General features: G+C 45.7%; 1 protein-coding gene and 1 long non-coding RNA gene across 2 annotated transcripts in view; one reads left to right on the forward strand and one right to left on the reverse strand.

Annotated features, from left to right (window-relative positions):
* Window positions 1-397: 397 nt before the first annotated feature.
* On the reverse strand, window positions 398-9,580 carry LOC141995411 (uncharacterized). The gene is made up of 3 exons (XR_012641318.1): window positions 9,411-9,580; window positions 817-1,051; window positions 398-684 (listed from the first exon to the last, which is right to left on the reverse strand). It is a non-coding gene; the product is annotated as an uncharacterized LOC141995411 (long non-coding RNA).
* The window catches only part of SMAD6 (SMAD family member 6), a 73,449-nt gene continuing 65,758 nt past the window's right edge, over window positions 9,249-16,939 (forward strand). Inside the window, exon 1 of the mRNA XM_074966602.1 lies at window positions 9,249-10,238. Coding sequence (XP_074822703.1) covers window positions 9,428-10,238 — 811 coding nt within the window. The 5' untranslated portion in view covers window positions 9,249-9,427. The remainder of the gene's footprint in view (window positions 10,239-16,939) is intronic.

A 16,939-nucleotide genomic window follows, 5' to 3' on the forward strand; every position in this document is an offset into this window, starting at 1 on the left:
TGTTCGTCTTCCACTGGCTGGCAGGGGTGTGAACTCTTTGGGTCTTCCTGGGGAACCTTCGGCAAGTCACAAGAGGATGGAAGTTTGGTTTCCCGAAGAATTTCAATATTTCTATATTTGGTTTGGTTCCAAACTGGAACCCCCGAATTTTGAAATTCCTCACGAAGCAGGCGGCCAGGCATTTTGTGTATGGGATGATTGAAATGCTCTGTTTCAATTCTGACATTTTAAATTTTGTATTATATAATATAGCACAAGAGCTAAACAATTGAAAACAAAATCATTTCAAAATGTAAAATCAAAATGTTCCATTCAGAAAATGTTCAAACCAGGATGGGTCAGCAAGGTCAGAACTTGTTTTTCCCACTGGTTTTCTTCCTAAACAAAATTCGGGCAAAAGCAACGCAATTTCACAAGACTTTTTGATTTCAAAGGAGTCGCATCTTCTTAAGGAATTGGATTCCGTTGAAATTTCTCAAACCAACTCTACAAGTCACTGAAGCTGGCTGTGACTCAATTCCTTATTATGTCAAAGGGGAATGATCATTCTTCCTTTCTCCTAGCCTTTGTGTGTCTTGTCCGTTGAGGCTGTAACCTCTGTGAGGCAGGGACTATCTCTTACCACATGTAAGTACAGCACCCTGCCCAACAGGGCTTGAACGGAGTTCAGCCCTCCAGGTACTACTGCAATACAAATAATAATATCAGATCAAAATACTGGGATTTTTAAAATTTACATGTTCATTATTCAGATTTTTTTAAATCTCTTCTTAAAGCCTTTTAAATATACTGAAGGTATAAAATCTAGAAAATTACCAGATTATTTTTCTTATTAAAAGAATAAAATAAAATGGTCCCTGTATGCAGGATTTGACCTCAGTTTCCCCTTATGCTGGTGTGGCAGCCACTGCAGGTCTGTGCTCTGTCTCCCATCTCCCTGCATAATGCATCTGCATCCTGGCTCTCTCTGGGCGGAAGAAACAGGCTGATTCATTCCCCCGTCTTTGGGGCCACTTGTGGTCCTTCTAGAGGATTTGACCTTGTACAGTACCTTTGGGAAGAATAAAAAAAGGATCAATTTTAGGTAACTGGCAAACTTTTAAAACCTTCTGATGCTTTATCTAGCTTTTATTCTGAGACCTATATGACAAGCTTGAGAGCATCTCACAAGAATGTTTGCCCTTATAAGAGGCCAAAAAAAAATGCAGTGAAATAACACACCACTATTAATTACTAAAAATCCTTTAATAACCAACATTATTATAAATTATATGCACATTATGACAAGTACAATTGAGGTCTCTGTTTTTCTTGCCCCATTTTAGAGTGCCAAAAAATGTGATCTTGTTGGGAAAAAAATGAAATCAATGGCACATTTAGTCAACTTGGGACTCCTGTGTTGCATACCTGTGCTTACAATGATAGCAGGCCTTCGTTATTATCTTGAAGGCTCCATTGTTCTTTGAGCCATACTGTATGCAGGATGATTATACACTGTTGAGAAGCATAATACTTTGCTTGCCAAAACAATAACATGTCAGTTACTTAAATGAGGTACTATTTCAGATTTTTATATTTAGATGCCACTAGTAATTGCACATTTGTGACAGTCTAATTTGGGCACCAGTTTGCAATGCTGATATTAGAAAGAAAAGAGTTGGCAAATTTTTAAAGGCATTGGAATCCATCAAGTTCTGACCTATAAAAAAGCAAGAATTCTGAGTAGCTAGAGGCCGGGTCTGGTCTAAACACAGCCCTTGGATTTCAGAAGACCTGAATTCTGCTGGCAGCTCTGAAAGTGACTTCCTCTGTGATCTTAGCAAATCATGTAACCTCTGCCCTGATTCCCCATTGCAAAATGAGGATAATACTTACCTGCCTCTGTGGGGCGTTGGCTAATGTTTGTAAATTGCTTTGAAGCATTAGATAAGTGCAAAGTGTTGTTAGGCTGCAGATCACTACTGAGCAATGAGACATCCTAGTATTATCATGGTCTGTCACATGACATAATTTCCATGCCTTGCGAGTAACATTCAAATGAGATTCCCTGTATTCACTCCCAACCAGATTTCTGCGTAGAAATCTAGTGGGTCTGCTGGAGACAGTACTGCAGAGAATAGCTAATCCCCTGCTCTGCCCCCTAAAGCCCTGAAAACCCTATGGAGGTGGAGAGAGGTGAGTGCTCCCCACTTGCAGAGAGATCCCTGGTACATGCGCGCGCACACACACACATGGAATATTTTGGATATTAGGAAAAACTTTTTCACTAGGAGGGTGGTGAAACACTGGAATGAGTTACCTAGGGAGGCGGTGGACTCTCCTTCCTTAGAAGTTTTTAAGGTCAGGCTTGACAAAGCCCTGGCTGGGATGATTTAATTGTGGATCGGTCCTGCTTTGAGCAGGGAGTTGGACTAGATGACCTCCTGAGGTCCCTTCCAACCCTGATATTCTATGATTCTATGATGCTCTGGCCTCGTATTCATTATATGAGGCAGCCGTGTAGTTCGAATACGGTGCTGGAGTGACCAACAGAAACAAAGTGGATTTATTACAGGGCTAAGTGCAGTGAGTTATCAATGGCAACTTCTGTCTTCCTCCACACACAATATATAATACAGTCACACAGCTAGCTGCTAATAGGGATCATCAAGCATTTCCACTTGAAATGGTGAATTCACCTTTCTACCCCTTTTTAGTTTGTCTTCTCAAGCCATGGAAGCATAAACTGGGAAACTGAAAAAATACGAGCCAAGGAATCCACCCTTTGGAGCCTTGGGTGTCAGAAAGCAGCCAGACATGTGTCAGGTAAGCTGTTTAGGGGCAGGGACTGTCTTTTTATTCTCTGTGTGTACAGCCCCTAGCACACTGGGGTCCTGCTCCATGACTGGGGCGACTAGGAGCTATGGTCAGACAAATAATAAATAATGACAATCAAAGGGTAGCATTTTATTTTTTGTCATGGAAATTACCTAGGAAGGTTCATCACTTGGAGCCAGACTGAAGTCTGGGGTAAACAGGAGCAACTGAAATTACGTGGAGTAGTGCCAGCTGATGCCAGGGTGGCATGGTGCCCTATGACTCTAAGGGCCTGTAAATAATGGGGATGTCTGTACTGATGGAGCTATAATGCAAACGCCCAGTATAGGACCACTGCCCTGCTGCCAGCCGGCTATTACAGCTGCGTGGGAGGTTTGCCTCGGTGTAGCTACAGCAGGACACACGTCCCCTTTGTAGACAGGCCCTTAATAAGTGTTATTGATTTATTTTGATTTAAGATCAGAAAAAGATGCCTAGCCCAAGCTCTAGGCACGCTGCCCTCAATGCAACGTACAGGTCAGAACCATATAAAACCAAAACAGCCCCAAGTCCCACCCAGCACATACCAGCCAGGCAGCAACGTCACATCACCAAACCCAAACTCCCCATTGTCTTCAGTTCCCAAAGGAAACACCACTCCACAGCCTGATTTGAAACGAAAAGAAGAAGAGGAAGAAGAAGAAAGAGTTGCACAGCTTGTCCTGCAGGTCACCACATTTGGGCTGATTTGGAACGGAGCGGAAGAGAATTCCAAAGTCAAGGGCCTTGTCTATCCACAAATGTAGCTAAACCAGTGCAAACCCCTGTGTGGACACACTTATACTAGTTTAAAAGTGGTTATGTTGGAATGTACAGGGGAAAGCTAAACTGCTATTGGCCAGGTTTAAATCAGTTTAAGTATCCACACAAAGTTGTGCTGATTTAACAAAATCAGTTTAGAGTCACAGCTTTAGTTGAAGTCGTGCAACTCTGTGTTTAGACCAGGCCTAGGGGTCCTTGCAGAGAACTGTATAAATAAGACTGTGATGCTGCAGAGGAGAGGGAAGAAAGCATGAACATTTTAATTTTATTTTATGATTTTTTTTATTGAAATTTCATTTTCATTAACATGTCCTGAGCAGTTCAATCACTGGTTGGGAACGGGAGGGGTAGATGGCATGGGGGTAAATTATGAGTATGTATGGTTTGTGTGTGTTATCAAAAATTTTCAACTGGTTCCAGGATCAGCGTTAAAGGGTCTGTTACATTTGTTGGTTATATTTGTCTCTGACGCATAGCTCTGAATTCCCAAACAATTATTTCATTAAGCATTTGTGTCTGTGAAAAACCTCCATCCTTAGCTGCAAAACCACCTTGTTTTGATGGCTGAGAATGGAGAGAAAGGGGAATTGAGCAGCTAAAAGCCCAGAGAAATGATGGCACGTGGAGAACTCTTTTACTACCTGTAGCACAATAAAAAATACTTGGCAGGGAGTTTGAAAGGGTCTCCTGCTACTCAAGAGCGACCTTTCACCACGTCTGCGCCCTTTATAACACTGGTAGGGGAGAGTTGCATTGCGAACATCAGTCAAGCAGGGGTTCACTACCAGAGCAAAGTTATCTCACAGGAGCAACCTCTCCCTGGCTATTTACACATTTTTATACATGTCCCTTCCTGACAAGGTAAACATCCAAAATGTTGTACAATAAAGGTAACATTTAATAAGCGGCCGGTTTGCAGTATCACTCAGAAATCTCCCCAAGGTGGCGGCTGCCACTTAAAAGAGACATTCAATGTGACTGGAAAGGTCATACAAATTATAAGTCAGTATTTTAACTATAATAAGCCCATCTAGTTTTTAATACACTTTTTTAATCCGCAGATAAGTAGTTCAGGAGAACACGTTTGTCAGCCCCTCAGTTGCACGCCAAAGATTATGTTCCGAGCAGGAGAAAGCTGCTGCTACTTTTAACAAACTCTAACCTATTAATGGGCGGAATAAATCCATTTCTCTGCCCCAGAAAACGTTGTTTCAAGTGTTTAACAAAAACATTGAGGCTTTGAGCTGCCAGAGCCGCCCTCTAGTGGACTGACCTTGTAAGACAGCTTCATTGTTGGGATCTGTGACAGAGAGACGTACATACAGCCGGCTGAAGTGCTCCTAATATAGGGTGTCATCTGAATAATTAAATTCGCTGCCATCTAATAATTAATCTCTCACTAGTAGTTTCTAGCCCAATATTCATGGTCATTTTATTTGGTGCTTCCGGCACGTGGGGTCTGGGCATTCTAATTAAACGAGAGACACTGTTCACAGCCCTGTAACGTGCAAGATCTAAACCAAAGCCTCCGAAATTCCGGAGTGAGACTTACTCCGGAGTGAGGCAGTCAAACTGCCGAGAACTAAAGCTAGAGTAATGCTGAGAGCTACAGGGTGTGAGAGCAAGCCAGCAAGTAAGAAATCAAATCTACTCTGGAGCAGATTATAAACAGGAACAAAACCGAACGCAAAGGCTCGTGCCGGTGTCTTGTGAAATCATGGATTGCTTCTTTTTTTATTGCAAGTGCCTCGACATTATACCAGACTGCACGAACCAACATAACGTGAATGATGCATAAACACCGCTGAGGACCAATGACGATAACGGAATTTCTTTCATTCAGTGACAATCGGTGATATAAAGTAGGTTGCTCCAGGTCACTAGCCCAACCAATCGGCATTGAAGGGGCGAGGCACATTTCTGCTGAGAGCCAATCGAGACTTTACAAGCCTGAACTTTTGCCACCCTGAACAAGTTAATACATCCAGGAGGTGTGTCCCAGTCTCCCTGACTCCAGTGGAGGAAACGACATTAACTCTTCATGTGCTGAACGGCTAGCTGGAACAGTCCTATCTTAGACACGCTTTTCTGACCGGCTTTTCCCAGTGCACCTGTCAAACGGCGCAGCCCTCAGCAGCATCCGGAACCAGAAAACAAAAAGGCCAATTGGAAAAAAAAACAAAAACCCCGCCCCCCTCCTGGTGAGGGTGTAAATTAATGTTAAATAGAAAGAACAGGAGTACTTGGGGCACCTTAGAGACTAACCAATTTATTTGAGCATAAGCTTTCGTGAGCTACAGCTCACTTCATCGGATGCATTCAGTGGAAAATACAGTGGGGAGATTTATATCCACAGAGAACATGAAACAATGGGTGTTACCATCCACACTGTAAGGAGAGTGATCAGGTAATGGGAGCTATTACCAGCGGGGGGGGGGGGGACCTTTTGTAGTGATAATCAAGGTGGGCCATTTCCAGCTGTTGACAAGAAAGTCTGAGGAACAGGGGCGGGGGGGGGGGGAATAAACATGGGGAAATAGTTTTACTTTGTGTAATGACCCATCCACTCCCAGTCTCTATTCAAGCCTAAGTTAATTGTATCCAATTTGCAAATTAATTCCAATTCAGCAGTCTCTCCTTGGAGTCTGTTTTTGAAGTGTTTTTTGTTGAAGAATTGCCACTTTTAGGTCTGTAATCGAGTGACCAAAGAGATGGAAGTGTTCTCCGACTGGTTTTTGAATGTTATAATTCTTGACATCTGATTTGTGTCCATTTATTCTTTTACATAGAGACTGTCCAGTTTGGCCAATGTACATGGCAGAGGGGCATTGCTGGCACATGATGGCATATATCACATTGGTAGATGTGCAGGTGACAGATTGACAGGCCCAGAAGAATACCCAGAAGTCACCTACTACAGGACAGGCCCAACAAAGAAAATAACAGAACGCCACTAGCCATCACCTTCAGCCTGCAGCTAAAACCTCTCCAGCGCATCATCAAGGATCTACAACCTATCCTGAAGGACGACCCATCACTCTCACAGATCTTGGGAGACAGGCCAGTCCTTGCTTACAGACAGCCCCCCAACCTGAAGCAAATACTCACCAGCGACCACACACCACACAACAGAACCACTAACCCAGGAACCTATCCTTGCAACAAAGCCCGTTGCCAACTGTGTCCACATATCTACTCAGGGGACACCATCACAGGGCCTAATCACATCAGCCACACTATCAGAGGCTCGTTCACCTGCACATCTACCAATGTGATATATGCCATCATGTGCCAGGAATGCCCCTCTGCCATGTACATTGGCCAAACTGGACAGTCTCTACATAAAAGAATAAATGGACACAAATCAGACATCAAGAATTATAACATTCAAAAACCAGTTGGAGAACACTTCAATCTCTCTGGTCACTCGATTACAGACCTAAATATGGCAATTCTTCAACAAAAAAACTTCCAAAACAGACTCCAAAGAGAGACTGCTGAATTGGAATTAATTTGCAAACTGGATACAATTAGCTTAGGCTTGAATAAAGACTGGGAGTGGATGGGTCATTACACAAAGTAAAACTATTTCCCCATGTTTAACCCCCCACCCCCACCCCACTGTTCCTCAGACATTCTTGTCAACTGCTGGAAATGGCCCACCTTGATTATCACTACAAAAGGTCCCCCCCCCGCCCCCGGTAATAGCTCACCTTACCTGGTCACTCTCCTTACAGTGTGGATGGTAACACCCATTGTTTCATGTTCTCTGTGGATATAAATCTCCCCACTGCATGCATCCGATGAAGTGAGCTGTAGCTCACAAAAGCTTATGCTCAAATAAATTGGTTAGTCTCTAAGGTGCCCCAAGTCCTCCTTTTCTTTTTGTGGATACAGACTAACAGGGCTGCTACTCTGAAACCTGTTAAATAGGAAGTTATTTTAAGTGAAATGTTACATGACTGGGTCAAAGTGAAATGGACAGATTAAAGCTTGGTGATGAATTGCAGATCAATTGATCCTGCACTGCATCTTGGAACTGCTCCTTCAATAACCATAGACGACCAATAATTAATAAATAAAACCTAAACAAAAGACCCGAAGGTTGTGTATGAGTTACTGTTTATAACATCAATAAAGAGCAGCCTCATAACTCCAGGGCGTCCCAAGGCGTCTCTGGGAAGCACTTCTTGGAAATACGCGTGTATTAGGGCAGGAATAGAAAACACTGTAACAAGAGGTACTTTTTGTTTCAGCTAAAAGGTGGCTTAGCGGTGCTGCAAAGAGAGGGCTCACTTCCTATGTCGCCAGCCACGTCTTTTCGTTCCCCCTGCAGTGATGGTTAATTCGGGGGGATTCGCTGCTGGTCCATGCCCAGGCATTACCCTTCTGTCTTTGCCAAGCAAGATCAAAGTCCTCTTCAGCCGCCGGTGATTAAGGACGGCATGGGCAAGACACTGCTTTTCATACAATTAAAAAATGAAGGGTGGTGGATGCTATCAATGACTTCGCATTTACCAGCTGAAACAAGACCAGATGCGCCACGCACCCCACGTTACTCCCGGCACCGGAGTTCAGCTGGAGAGTTTCCCCTCGACCTGCAAGCACTTTGGGTTTTGATCCCCAAATTTCCCCTTCCATTTGTGCTCGGGGTCCATCTTTTAGCAAACGGTGACTGGGTGTGTGCCGGGGCTGGCTGTCACGCGGCCGGGGAAAGACCATGCCCCCCCCCCCACCTTTCCCCCGTGTCTGCGCCTTTGCAAGGGATGTGTTTTCCTTTAAGAGTTAAGAAACTTGAAACCTTGTTTGCGCAACAATCAGTGCAGCAGAGAGCCGCCAAAGTGTCTAGACTGGCACATGATGGGAGGCAGCCAATGACTCCAGTTCTCTCCTAGGGGGCCCTGTGTGTGTTTTAGAAGAACAAAAAAGAGAGAGAGAAAGAGAGAGCGAGAGAGAGAGAGGGAGAAGGGGAAAGAAAGAAAGGCACAGTGCTCTTTAAACAGATCCCATCGCAACAGAGCAAGCAGAAGTCACTTTTTGGGGTGGGGGCTGCTCCAGGACCATATTCCAGGCGTTCCAACGTGCAGGATAGTGGATTGGTGTTTTTTGTTGTTGTTTTCCTTAATTAAGGATTTCCAGCCGCTCTCTCCAGGATATTTACAATTTCCATTCATGTGTTGAAACGTGTGTGGGTTGTTTTTTTTTTCTTTTGTTGTTGTTGTTTTGTTTTGTTTTTTTTAAAGGGAAATAACTCCCAAGTGTCTCCAAGTCTAGGACCCGGTGCAAGTGTACTGATCCAGAGCAGCCGTTCCGGATTTGCCACCTCCCCTGTTACTGTTTTCATGGCAAAGAAAGACAGTCGATGGGGCTAGTTTTCAAGGAAGGGATTTTTGTTTGAGAAGCAGCAGCAGCAGCAGCCGCGTTTGCCTTTGACCCCTCTGGCTGCTTTGTCTATGGCTGCAAATTGCTAGTCAATGCAGGGCATCTCCTGAGCGCCTCCCGGGCCCGCCGCTGCCAAGGAGCGTTTGCAGGCGACCCCCCCCCGCCCCCCAGTGTGTGTCGATGTAGCCCCCCGCGGCGCGTCCTCGGCCCTGGCTTCCTCCCCTCCCCGCCGTCTCCCTCATGTTTCAGCCCTGTCGCAGTCTACCGGCGATTAGCTGTGCAAGGCTTCTGCACGGCGGTGCGAGGGGCCGCCGCTTCAGGCGGGGTGGCGATCGCGGGGCTTGCGCCGGGGAAGGAGCGGGCATCAAATAAAATCATCCCCCCCCCGGAAAAAAACCCCCCGAAATTACCAGCTCCGAGCTGTCGTATGTTCAGGTCCAAACGCGCAGGGCTTGTGCGGCGACTTTGGAGAAGCCGTGTCGTCCCGGACAGGGAAGGGGGAGATGGGAGCTCCAGGCACAGCCACGACCACGGGGGTGGCCCCAGCCGCAGCAAAACCCCGGAGAAAAACCCCTCCTCGGAAATCCGCCCGGTAACCCGCACCCTGGCGAGGGACCCCGCGGAGCTGCGCGCCCGGGAGCCGGGCCAGGCGGGCAGGGGGGGCCCCGCGGCGGAGCGGGACGGGCCCCGGGGCTGCCCCGGGCGGCGGCAGCGGCCGGCGGAGGACGGGGAGGAGGAGAGCCCGTGGCGGGCGCCGGAGCGCGAGGGCAAAACCGTGACTTGCTGCCTCTTCAAGGAGCGGGAGCCGGGCAGCCCCGGGCCCGCGGGCGCCTCCCCCCGCGGCCGGGAGCGGCGGTCCCGCGACTTCAGCCGGCGCGCCCCGCCGGAGCCGCGCAGCCGGGAGGCCAGGTCCCGGCTCCTGCTGCTGGAGCAGGAGCTCAAGTCCGTCACCTACTCGCTGCTGAAGCGGCTGAAGGAGAGGTCGCTGGACAGCCTGGTGGAGGCGGTGGAGTCCCGCGGGGGGATGCCCGGCGGCTGCGTCCTGGTCGCCCGCACCGAGCTGCGCCTTGGGGGCCAGGCGGCGCCCCCGCAGCTGCTCCTGGGCAAGCTGTTCCGCTGGCCGGACCTGCAGCACCCGGCGGAGCTGAAGCCGCTGTGCGAATGCCAGAGCTTCGGGCGGGCCGACAGCCCCACGGTCTGCTGCAACCCCTACCACTTCAGCAGGCTCTGTGGGCCAGGTACGGAGCGGCCCCGCGAGGGTCGGGGGGGTCTCCCTTTGGCGGGGGGGGGGTGTTCAGAGACATCCCGCGTAGGGGAGACGGGGCGCTGGAGCGGGGTGATTTCACCCCCAGCCTCGAGAGTCCTTCCCCCGCCCCAGCCTTGAGAGCAGAGGTCGCGCCCCGTCGAGCTGGGGGGGGGTGGCACGGGAATTAGCCGGACTTCTAAGCAAGGTGTTGGGAAGCCCTCCTCTAGAGTCCCCGCTTGGTTTAATCGCCGTGTACGATTTAAGTTTTGAATGCAGATGGTTGGGCAACCCCGGTGCACCTGGCGGGCTTGCTAGGTTTGCAGGGCTGGGTCCGTTTTCATTTTGTCTGTCCTCTTCCCCGCCCCCCCAGTAAAATTCTTTGCAGGATTTTTTGTCTCCATCATGAGCAAAACCTGCCAGATCTGCATCTGATTAACCGCAATAGCTTGCACTTGAACCTGATACCCTTTAAGAAGACCTCTACCCAAAATGCCTATCCCTGGTGCATTCAGGATCTCACAATATCCAGGCATGAGAGTTTAGGGGCATATGCAAAGATGCATAAAGGCCTACACAAGCCAAAAGCCCTAAAGCCAAGAAAATTGGCAACATCGCCTTTTTGCTCCTATTTCATGATTAGATTGTCGTTTGCTGTGTAGGCAGCCATCAGGAACTATTCATCCCCAGAGCTTTTTTTCATTAGAGGGAAAGATGGTGTGATCGGTGGGTTAGGTGTTTCAACCAACCAACCAACCAACCAAAACTAAAGTGGGGCCAGTGGGAAGGAATATTTTAGTTCTTGCAACACCTGGACCATTATTTTCTGTTTTAATTAAGACTGTTTGTACCCTGATTTAGGTTTAAGATTTGATGCTCTTTGCTTGGATCAGTAGCCCATCACATATGTTTCAGAAGCCTGTGTTGAAATTTAGCTCTTGATAATTCTCAATGGGATAATGGCGAACCGTTTGTGTGGGATCTCCACGCCTCTTGCAGTTAAATGCCTTGACACTTTGTGTGTGTAGCAGTTTATCCCGAGCCTTGCGGGACTGGATTTTAGGAAGGTACAGAACCTTTTCCCGTGTGCATCATACATTGTACCTATGTCCATCTGTCAAGCCTGAACTTCCTCCTGATTTTCACCGCTTTGGTGTAGTCCATGAATTGCACCATTGTTTCCAGATGGAGTCAAGGAAACACTTTTAATACGCAGCCAGCCGGTTGATGTTATGAATCGTATTTTTCCACCCATTCAAGGAGTTTGAGAATGCCTCAGTGCACTGGAACTGCGTGTGCATTTTCAGGCAACCCAGCATAGACACTCCCCTCCCCCCTGCAGCCTCTGTCTCCCTCTTAGCCTGGCAGGGGCGCTTCTGTCCCACTGGGCAAGGGCCAGTAGGAGGCACTAGTGCGGAGGGAGGAAGAAGGCTGCTCTAAATTGCGGCTGCTCCAATTCGGAGCTGAACAGAAGCCGCCCAGGGCACCAGCAGTAGGTGTCAGCCCCAGCCCCCCTGCACTCTGCTGGTCTGCACCAGCCACATGACACAACAGCCGAGTGAGTTCGGGTGGCACGGGGCAGAAATGGCAAACTCTGTTGCCCTGGTATCTTGGTGAGAGCCGGGCTGAGACCCATTTCACCAGCTCTCCTGCTGCTGGTCTGCCTACTTGCTGGGATCTGTTGTTTTTGTCCGCCAGGGGCCACAACTGTCCCAGGGGCGTGTGTGTGTGTGTGTAGGCAGGGAGGGAGCGGGAGCAGCCAGGTGGGGCGATAGACTGTACACGAGGCAAAGCCCATGGGGAGTTTGTAGATTTAATCTACTCAGATCCCCGGAATGAATTAACCCCCAGCACTGGAGATTGCCTGTGTGAGGACGAGGGGTTTATAAACAATGGGGGAGGAGGCTCCCAAAGCTGGAGAAAGTCTCGTACCCCCCTTACAGTCACCCCTTTTTGAGCTAGCCCTCCCAAAGGGAGCCCGCAGCCCCTCTTTCAGAAGGCGGCTGGGCTCTGGCTGCGGTCTGCAGGTAGCTGGCACTCATGGATGCGCGGCTTGATAAGGCTCTGTGTAATTTCTGTCATTGAGGGAGACAAACTGGACTTTTCCTTGGGCTCTTTCTCCAGACATGCTTTTAAAAGGACATCTGAAAGAGTGGCACTTCCTCCTCCCCCCTTTCTCCCCCCCCCCCCCCCCCATTTCGAGACAGCAGGAAAACTTCCAGAGAGCTGCATTTGCTGAGATCCGTGCTTTGGAGCTATCTTTAAAAGGAGCCTGCCTTTGACCCAACAGATCATAGACTGTTTCATGTCTGTGGATGGACATTTTAAGAAATACTTTAATCACTAATACAACTGATGTTTTAAAAGCCCCTTCTCCCAGAAGCCTCCGTGAGCTAGGAATAAACCCCAGTCCCTTTGCTTCCCCATTTGTTATTTTGCTGTCATAATAGTAATTTTGTGACTATAAGCTAAATCACACTGAAGGAGACACAACTTTTAAGTGACTTTAGAAGGCAGCCTAGAAAAACATAGGTTTGCTGAAGCAAAGAATACAGGAATTAAACAGACAAAAACTTTTCTTTTATTTGGCCCGGCATTATCCCCTTTGAATTGAGATCAGTTTCAAGTTGTGCTTAAAAATGCCCTTTTTTTCCTAAGGAGGGTCCCCCTCTGCTATTTAGGTGAAGAAGTGGTGATAATATGCAGTTTGCATATTGCTGGCGCCAGTCTGACTAGCTGTTTATCTGACTGACTGGGGATCTAGGCAATTACTGCTGCCTTTCTTAAAGCTGCAGTGACCCTTTTTTAAACTTCTTCCAGCCAGTTTAGGCTTTATGAGGGGAAGAAAGCACATACTCCTTTGTGATAGATGTTTTAGTGCAAAGAAAACCTGGTGGAGGGAACCAAATAGCCCACCCTAAATAATGGAAGTTACTTATCCTTTTTCTGTGTAAAAATACAGGGTGAGAATAGAAGAACGAAAGAAATTCCAAGATGGAAAGTCCTGACCAAAGAAAATTCTTAACTTTCACATAGTCTGAAGTTTCTTTAGGTTCATTAGCTCATGCATAAATGCTGTTTTTCTTTTGTTAAATATCTTGTTAATGTTCCTTTTTCTGGGGAAGAGCTTTTAATTTATTTATTTATTTTGCAAGCAGAAATCCTGTTTAGCTCTGTACCAATTTTTTTGTAAGAAACGACTGTATTTTATGCAGAGAACTAATGCAGTTCTTTCCCCCTGAAGATTACGGTGCCTGAGCATGAAATCACATTTTAATTGTAGCAGATGTGTATTTACGTTAGAGAAGGCTACATCTGCAGAAATGTACAGGTTACCTTTTTATGGAAAAGCTTTCCAAACAATGTAGAATTAAAACCACAAAGAAACAGCACAGATCTTAACTGTCTTTTTATCATTTTCATACTGCCAATTTGTGTTGGGACCCACCCACTTAAGGCTGGATTTTGCTCCCATTGAGGGCAATCTGGAAATGAGATTCAGTAAGAGTTGGATCTGGCCTTGATGCCCTTTCTTCAAACATGTCTATGTGCCTACTCTGGATTCTGATGTGTGTGTTCACATTGGATACCCACCCCTTTATCACTAGGTTTACAGTGTGTAACTAGCAGAAGGGTGTGAAAATGCTATCTGTGCGTGACACAGGAAATCTAGTGCTGTGATAGGTCTGTTTTTAGAATGTAAGAAGTACATTTTGCAGACACCACTAATGCAATTAAATCCCATTCCTTTAGAATCAGTACAATCTGGAATGTTGGCTACTTTTTTTTGTTCTTTGAAGCTCTTAAATACTTGGGAGAAAGCGGTCTTGCCTGTGCAGATCCTGTGCACTGGAGCAGAGGAAGAGAATTGTGTGCTCTTGTTTTATTATGGTTACTGATGCTCATTTCAAGATGTAGGACCTTTACTCTTGCAGAAGCAGTGAATGACTGCAGTCTAAATCAAAACCATCAAACCATCAAGATTGAGGTTATTTTTAATAAAGTAATCCAAACTGAACTGCAGATAGGTTAGGGAGTCATTGTGTTGCCCAAACCGTTTGTTTACAGGTCACAGTAGAAAACACACGAATCTCAATAGTCTGGGGGCCACATCATGCCATTGAATTGTAAGCAGAACTCCTCATTGAAGCCAGTGGGAATTTCTGCTTAACAGGAATTAATTGATATGACCCTGCCAATAACATTTGGCCCTCACTTTTTAGAATGTTAAATTTTTAAAAGCAAATTTATATAACAATTAAAAAAAAGAAACAACATAGGAATGGCCCTGCTGGGTCAGTTTATCAAGTGATCCATCCCCTGTCATGAAGTCCCAGCTTCTGGCAGTCAGAGGTTTAGGGACACCTAGAGCATGAGGCTGTGTCCCTGACCATCTTGGCTGATAGCCATTAATGGACCTCTGTGAATTTATCTAATTCTTTTTTGAACCCAGTTATACTTTTGACCCTCACAGCATCCCCTGGCAACAAGTCCCACAGGTTGACTGTGCGTTGTGTGAAGAACAACTTGCTTTTGTGTTTAAACCTGCTCTCTATTAATTTAGTTAAGTGACCCCCTAATTTGTGTGTTATGTGAATGGGTAAATAACACTTATTAAGTTTCTCCTCACCATTCATGATTTTATAAACTTCTATCATATCCCCCATTAGTCTTCTCTTTTCTAAGCTGAACAGTGCCAGTCTTTTAAATCCTCCCGTGGATGCTGTTCTATACCCCTCATCATTTTTGTTGCCCATCTCTGTACCTTTTCCAATTCTAATATATTTTTTGAGATGGAGTGATCAGAACTGCACGCAGTATTCAAGGTGTGGCTGTACCAGGGATTTATATAATGTCATTATGATTTTTTCTGTCACTTTCCTAATGGTGCCTCACATGTTGTGCTGTTCGCTTTTTTGACTGCTGCTGCACACTGAGCAGATGTGTCCAGAGAACTACTCACAGTGACTCCAAGATCTCTTTCTTGAGCGGTAACATCTAGTTTAAACCCCATCATTTTTTCTGTATAGCTTGGATTATGTTTTCCAATGCACATTACTTTGCATTTATCGGCAGTGAATTTCATCTGCCATTTTGGTGCCCAGTCACTCAGTTTTGTGAGATCCCCTTGTAACTCTTTGCATTCTGCTTTGGACTAAACTATCTTGAGTAATTTTATATTATCTGCAAACTTTGTGACCTCATTGTTTACCCTTTTTTTCCAGATCATTTATGAATGTGTTGAACAGCACTGGTCCCACTGCAGATCCTTGGGGGACCCTGCTATTTACCCCTCTCCACTGTGAAAACTGATCATTTATTCCTGCCCTTTGTTTTGTATCTTGTAGCCAGTTACTGATCCATGAGAAGACCTTCCTTCTTATCCCATGACTGCTTACTTTGTTTAAGAGCCTTTCGTGAGGGACCTTGTCAAAACCTTTCTAAAGGTCCAAGTACGCTATATCTACTGGATCATGCTTGTCCACATGTTTGTTGACCTCCTCAAAGAATTCAAATAGATTGGCAAGGCATGAGTTCCTTTTATAAAAGCCATGTTGACTCTTCTCCATCATATTGTGTTCACCTACGTGTGTGACAATTCTGTTCTTAACTATAGTTTCAACCAGTTTGCCTGGTACTGAAGTTAGGCTTACCAGCCTGTAATTGTCAGGATTGCCTCCGGAGCCTTTTTAAAAAATCGGCATTACATTAACTGTCCGACAGTCATCTGGTACAGAGGCCAATTTAAATAATAGGTTAAATACAACAGTTAGTAGTTCTGTGATTTCATATCTAAATTCCTTTAGAACTCTTGAGTGAATCCCATCTGGCTGTGTTGACTTATTACTGTTTAATGTATCAATTTGTTTCAAAACTTCCTCTATTGACACCTTAGTCTGGGACAGTTCCTCAGATTTGTCACCTAAAAAGAAAGGCTCAGGTGTGGGAATCTCCCTCACATCCTTTGCAGGGAAGACCGATGTAAAGAATTCATTTAGCTTCTCCGCAATGGCCTTGTCTTCCTTCCTTGAGTGATCCTTTATCATCGCTCGTCCAGTGGCCCCATTGATTGTTTGGCAGGCTTCCTGATTCTGATGTACTTAAAAACAATTTTACTGTTAGTTTTTATGTCTTTTGCTAGCTGCTCTTCAAATTCTTTTTGGCCTGTCTGATTATACTTTCACACTTTAGTGGCCAGAGTTTATGTTCCTTTGTATTTTCCTCAGTAGGATATGACTTCCAATTTTAAAAATAATATTTTAAAAATCTCTAATGGCCTCTTTTACTCTGTTGTTTAGCCATGGTAGCAATTTTTGTGGTCCTCTGTTTTTTTAAAATTTGGGGTATACATATAGTTTGACTCTCTTATGGTGTTTTAAAAAAAATTCCATGCAGTTTGCAGGCATTTCACGCTTGTGACTGTTCCTTTTACTATCTTTTTAACTAGCCTCCTTGTTTTTGTGTAGTTCCCTTTTTTGAAGTTAAATGTGGTGGGTTTCTTTGGTATTTTCCTCCCTACAAGGATGTTAAATTTAATTACATTATGGTTGCTATTACCGTGCGGTTCAGCCATATTCACCGCTTGAACCACATCCTGTGTGCCACTTAGGACTGAATCAAGAATTGCCTCTCCCCTCATGGGTTCCAGAACTAGCTGCTCCAAAAAGCAATCATTAGTGTATCTAGAAATTTTAT

Source organism: Natator depressus, chromosome 10 (assembly GCF_965152275.1).
Source record: "Natator depressus isolate rNatDep1 chromosome 10, rNatDep2.hap1, whole genome shotgun sequence".
Classification (NCBI taxonomy): domain Eukaryota; kingdom Metazoa; phylum Chordata; order Testudines; family Cheloniidae; genus Natator; species Natator depressus.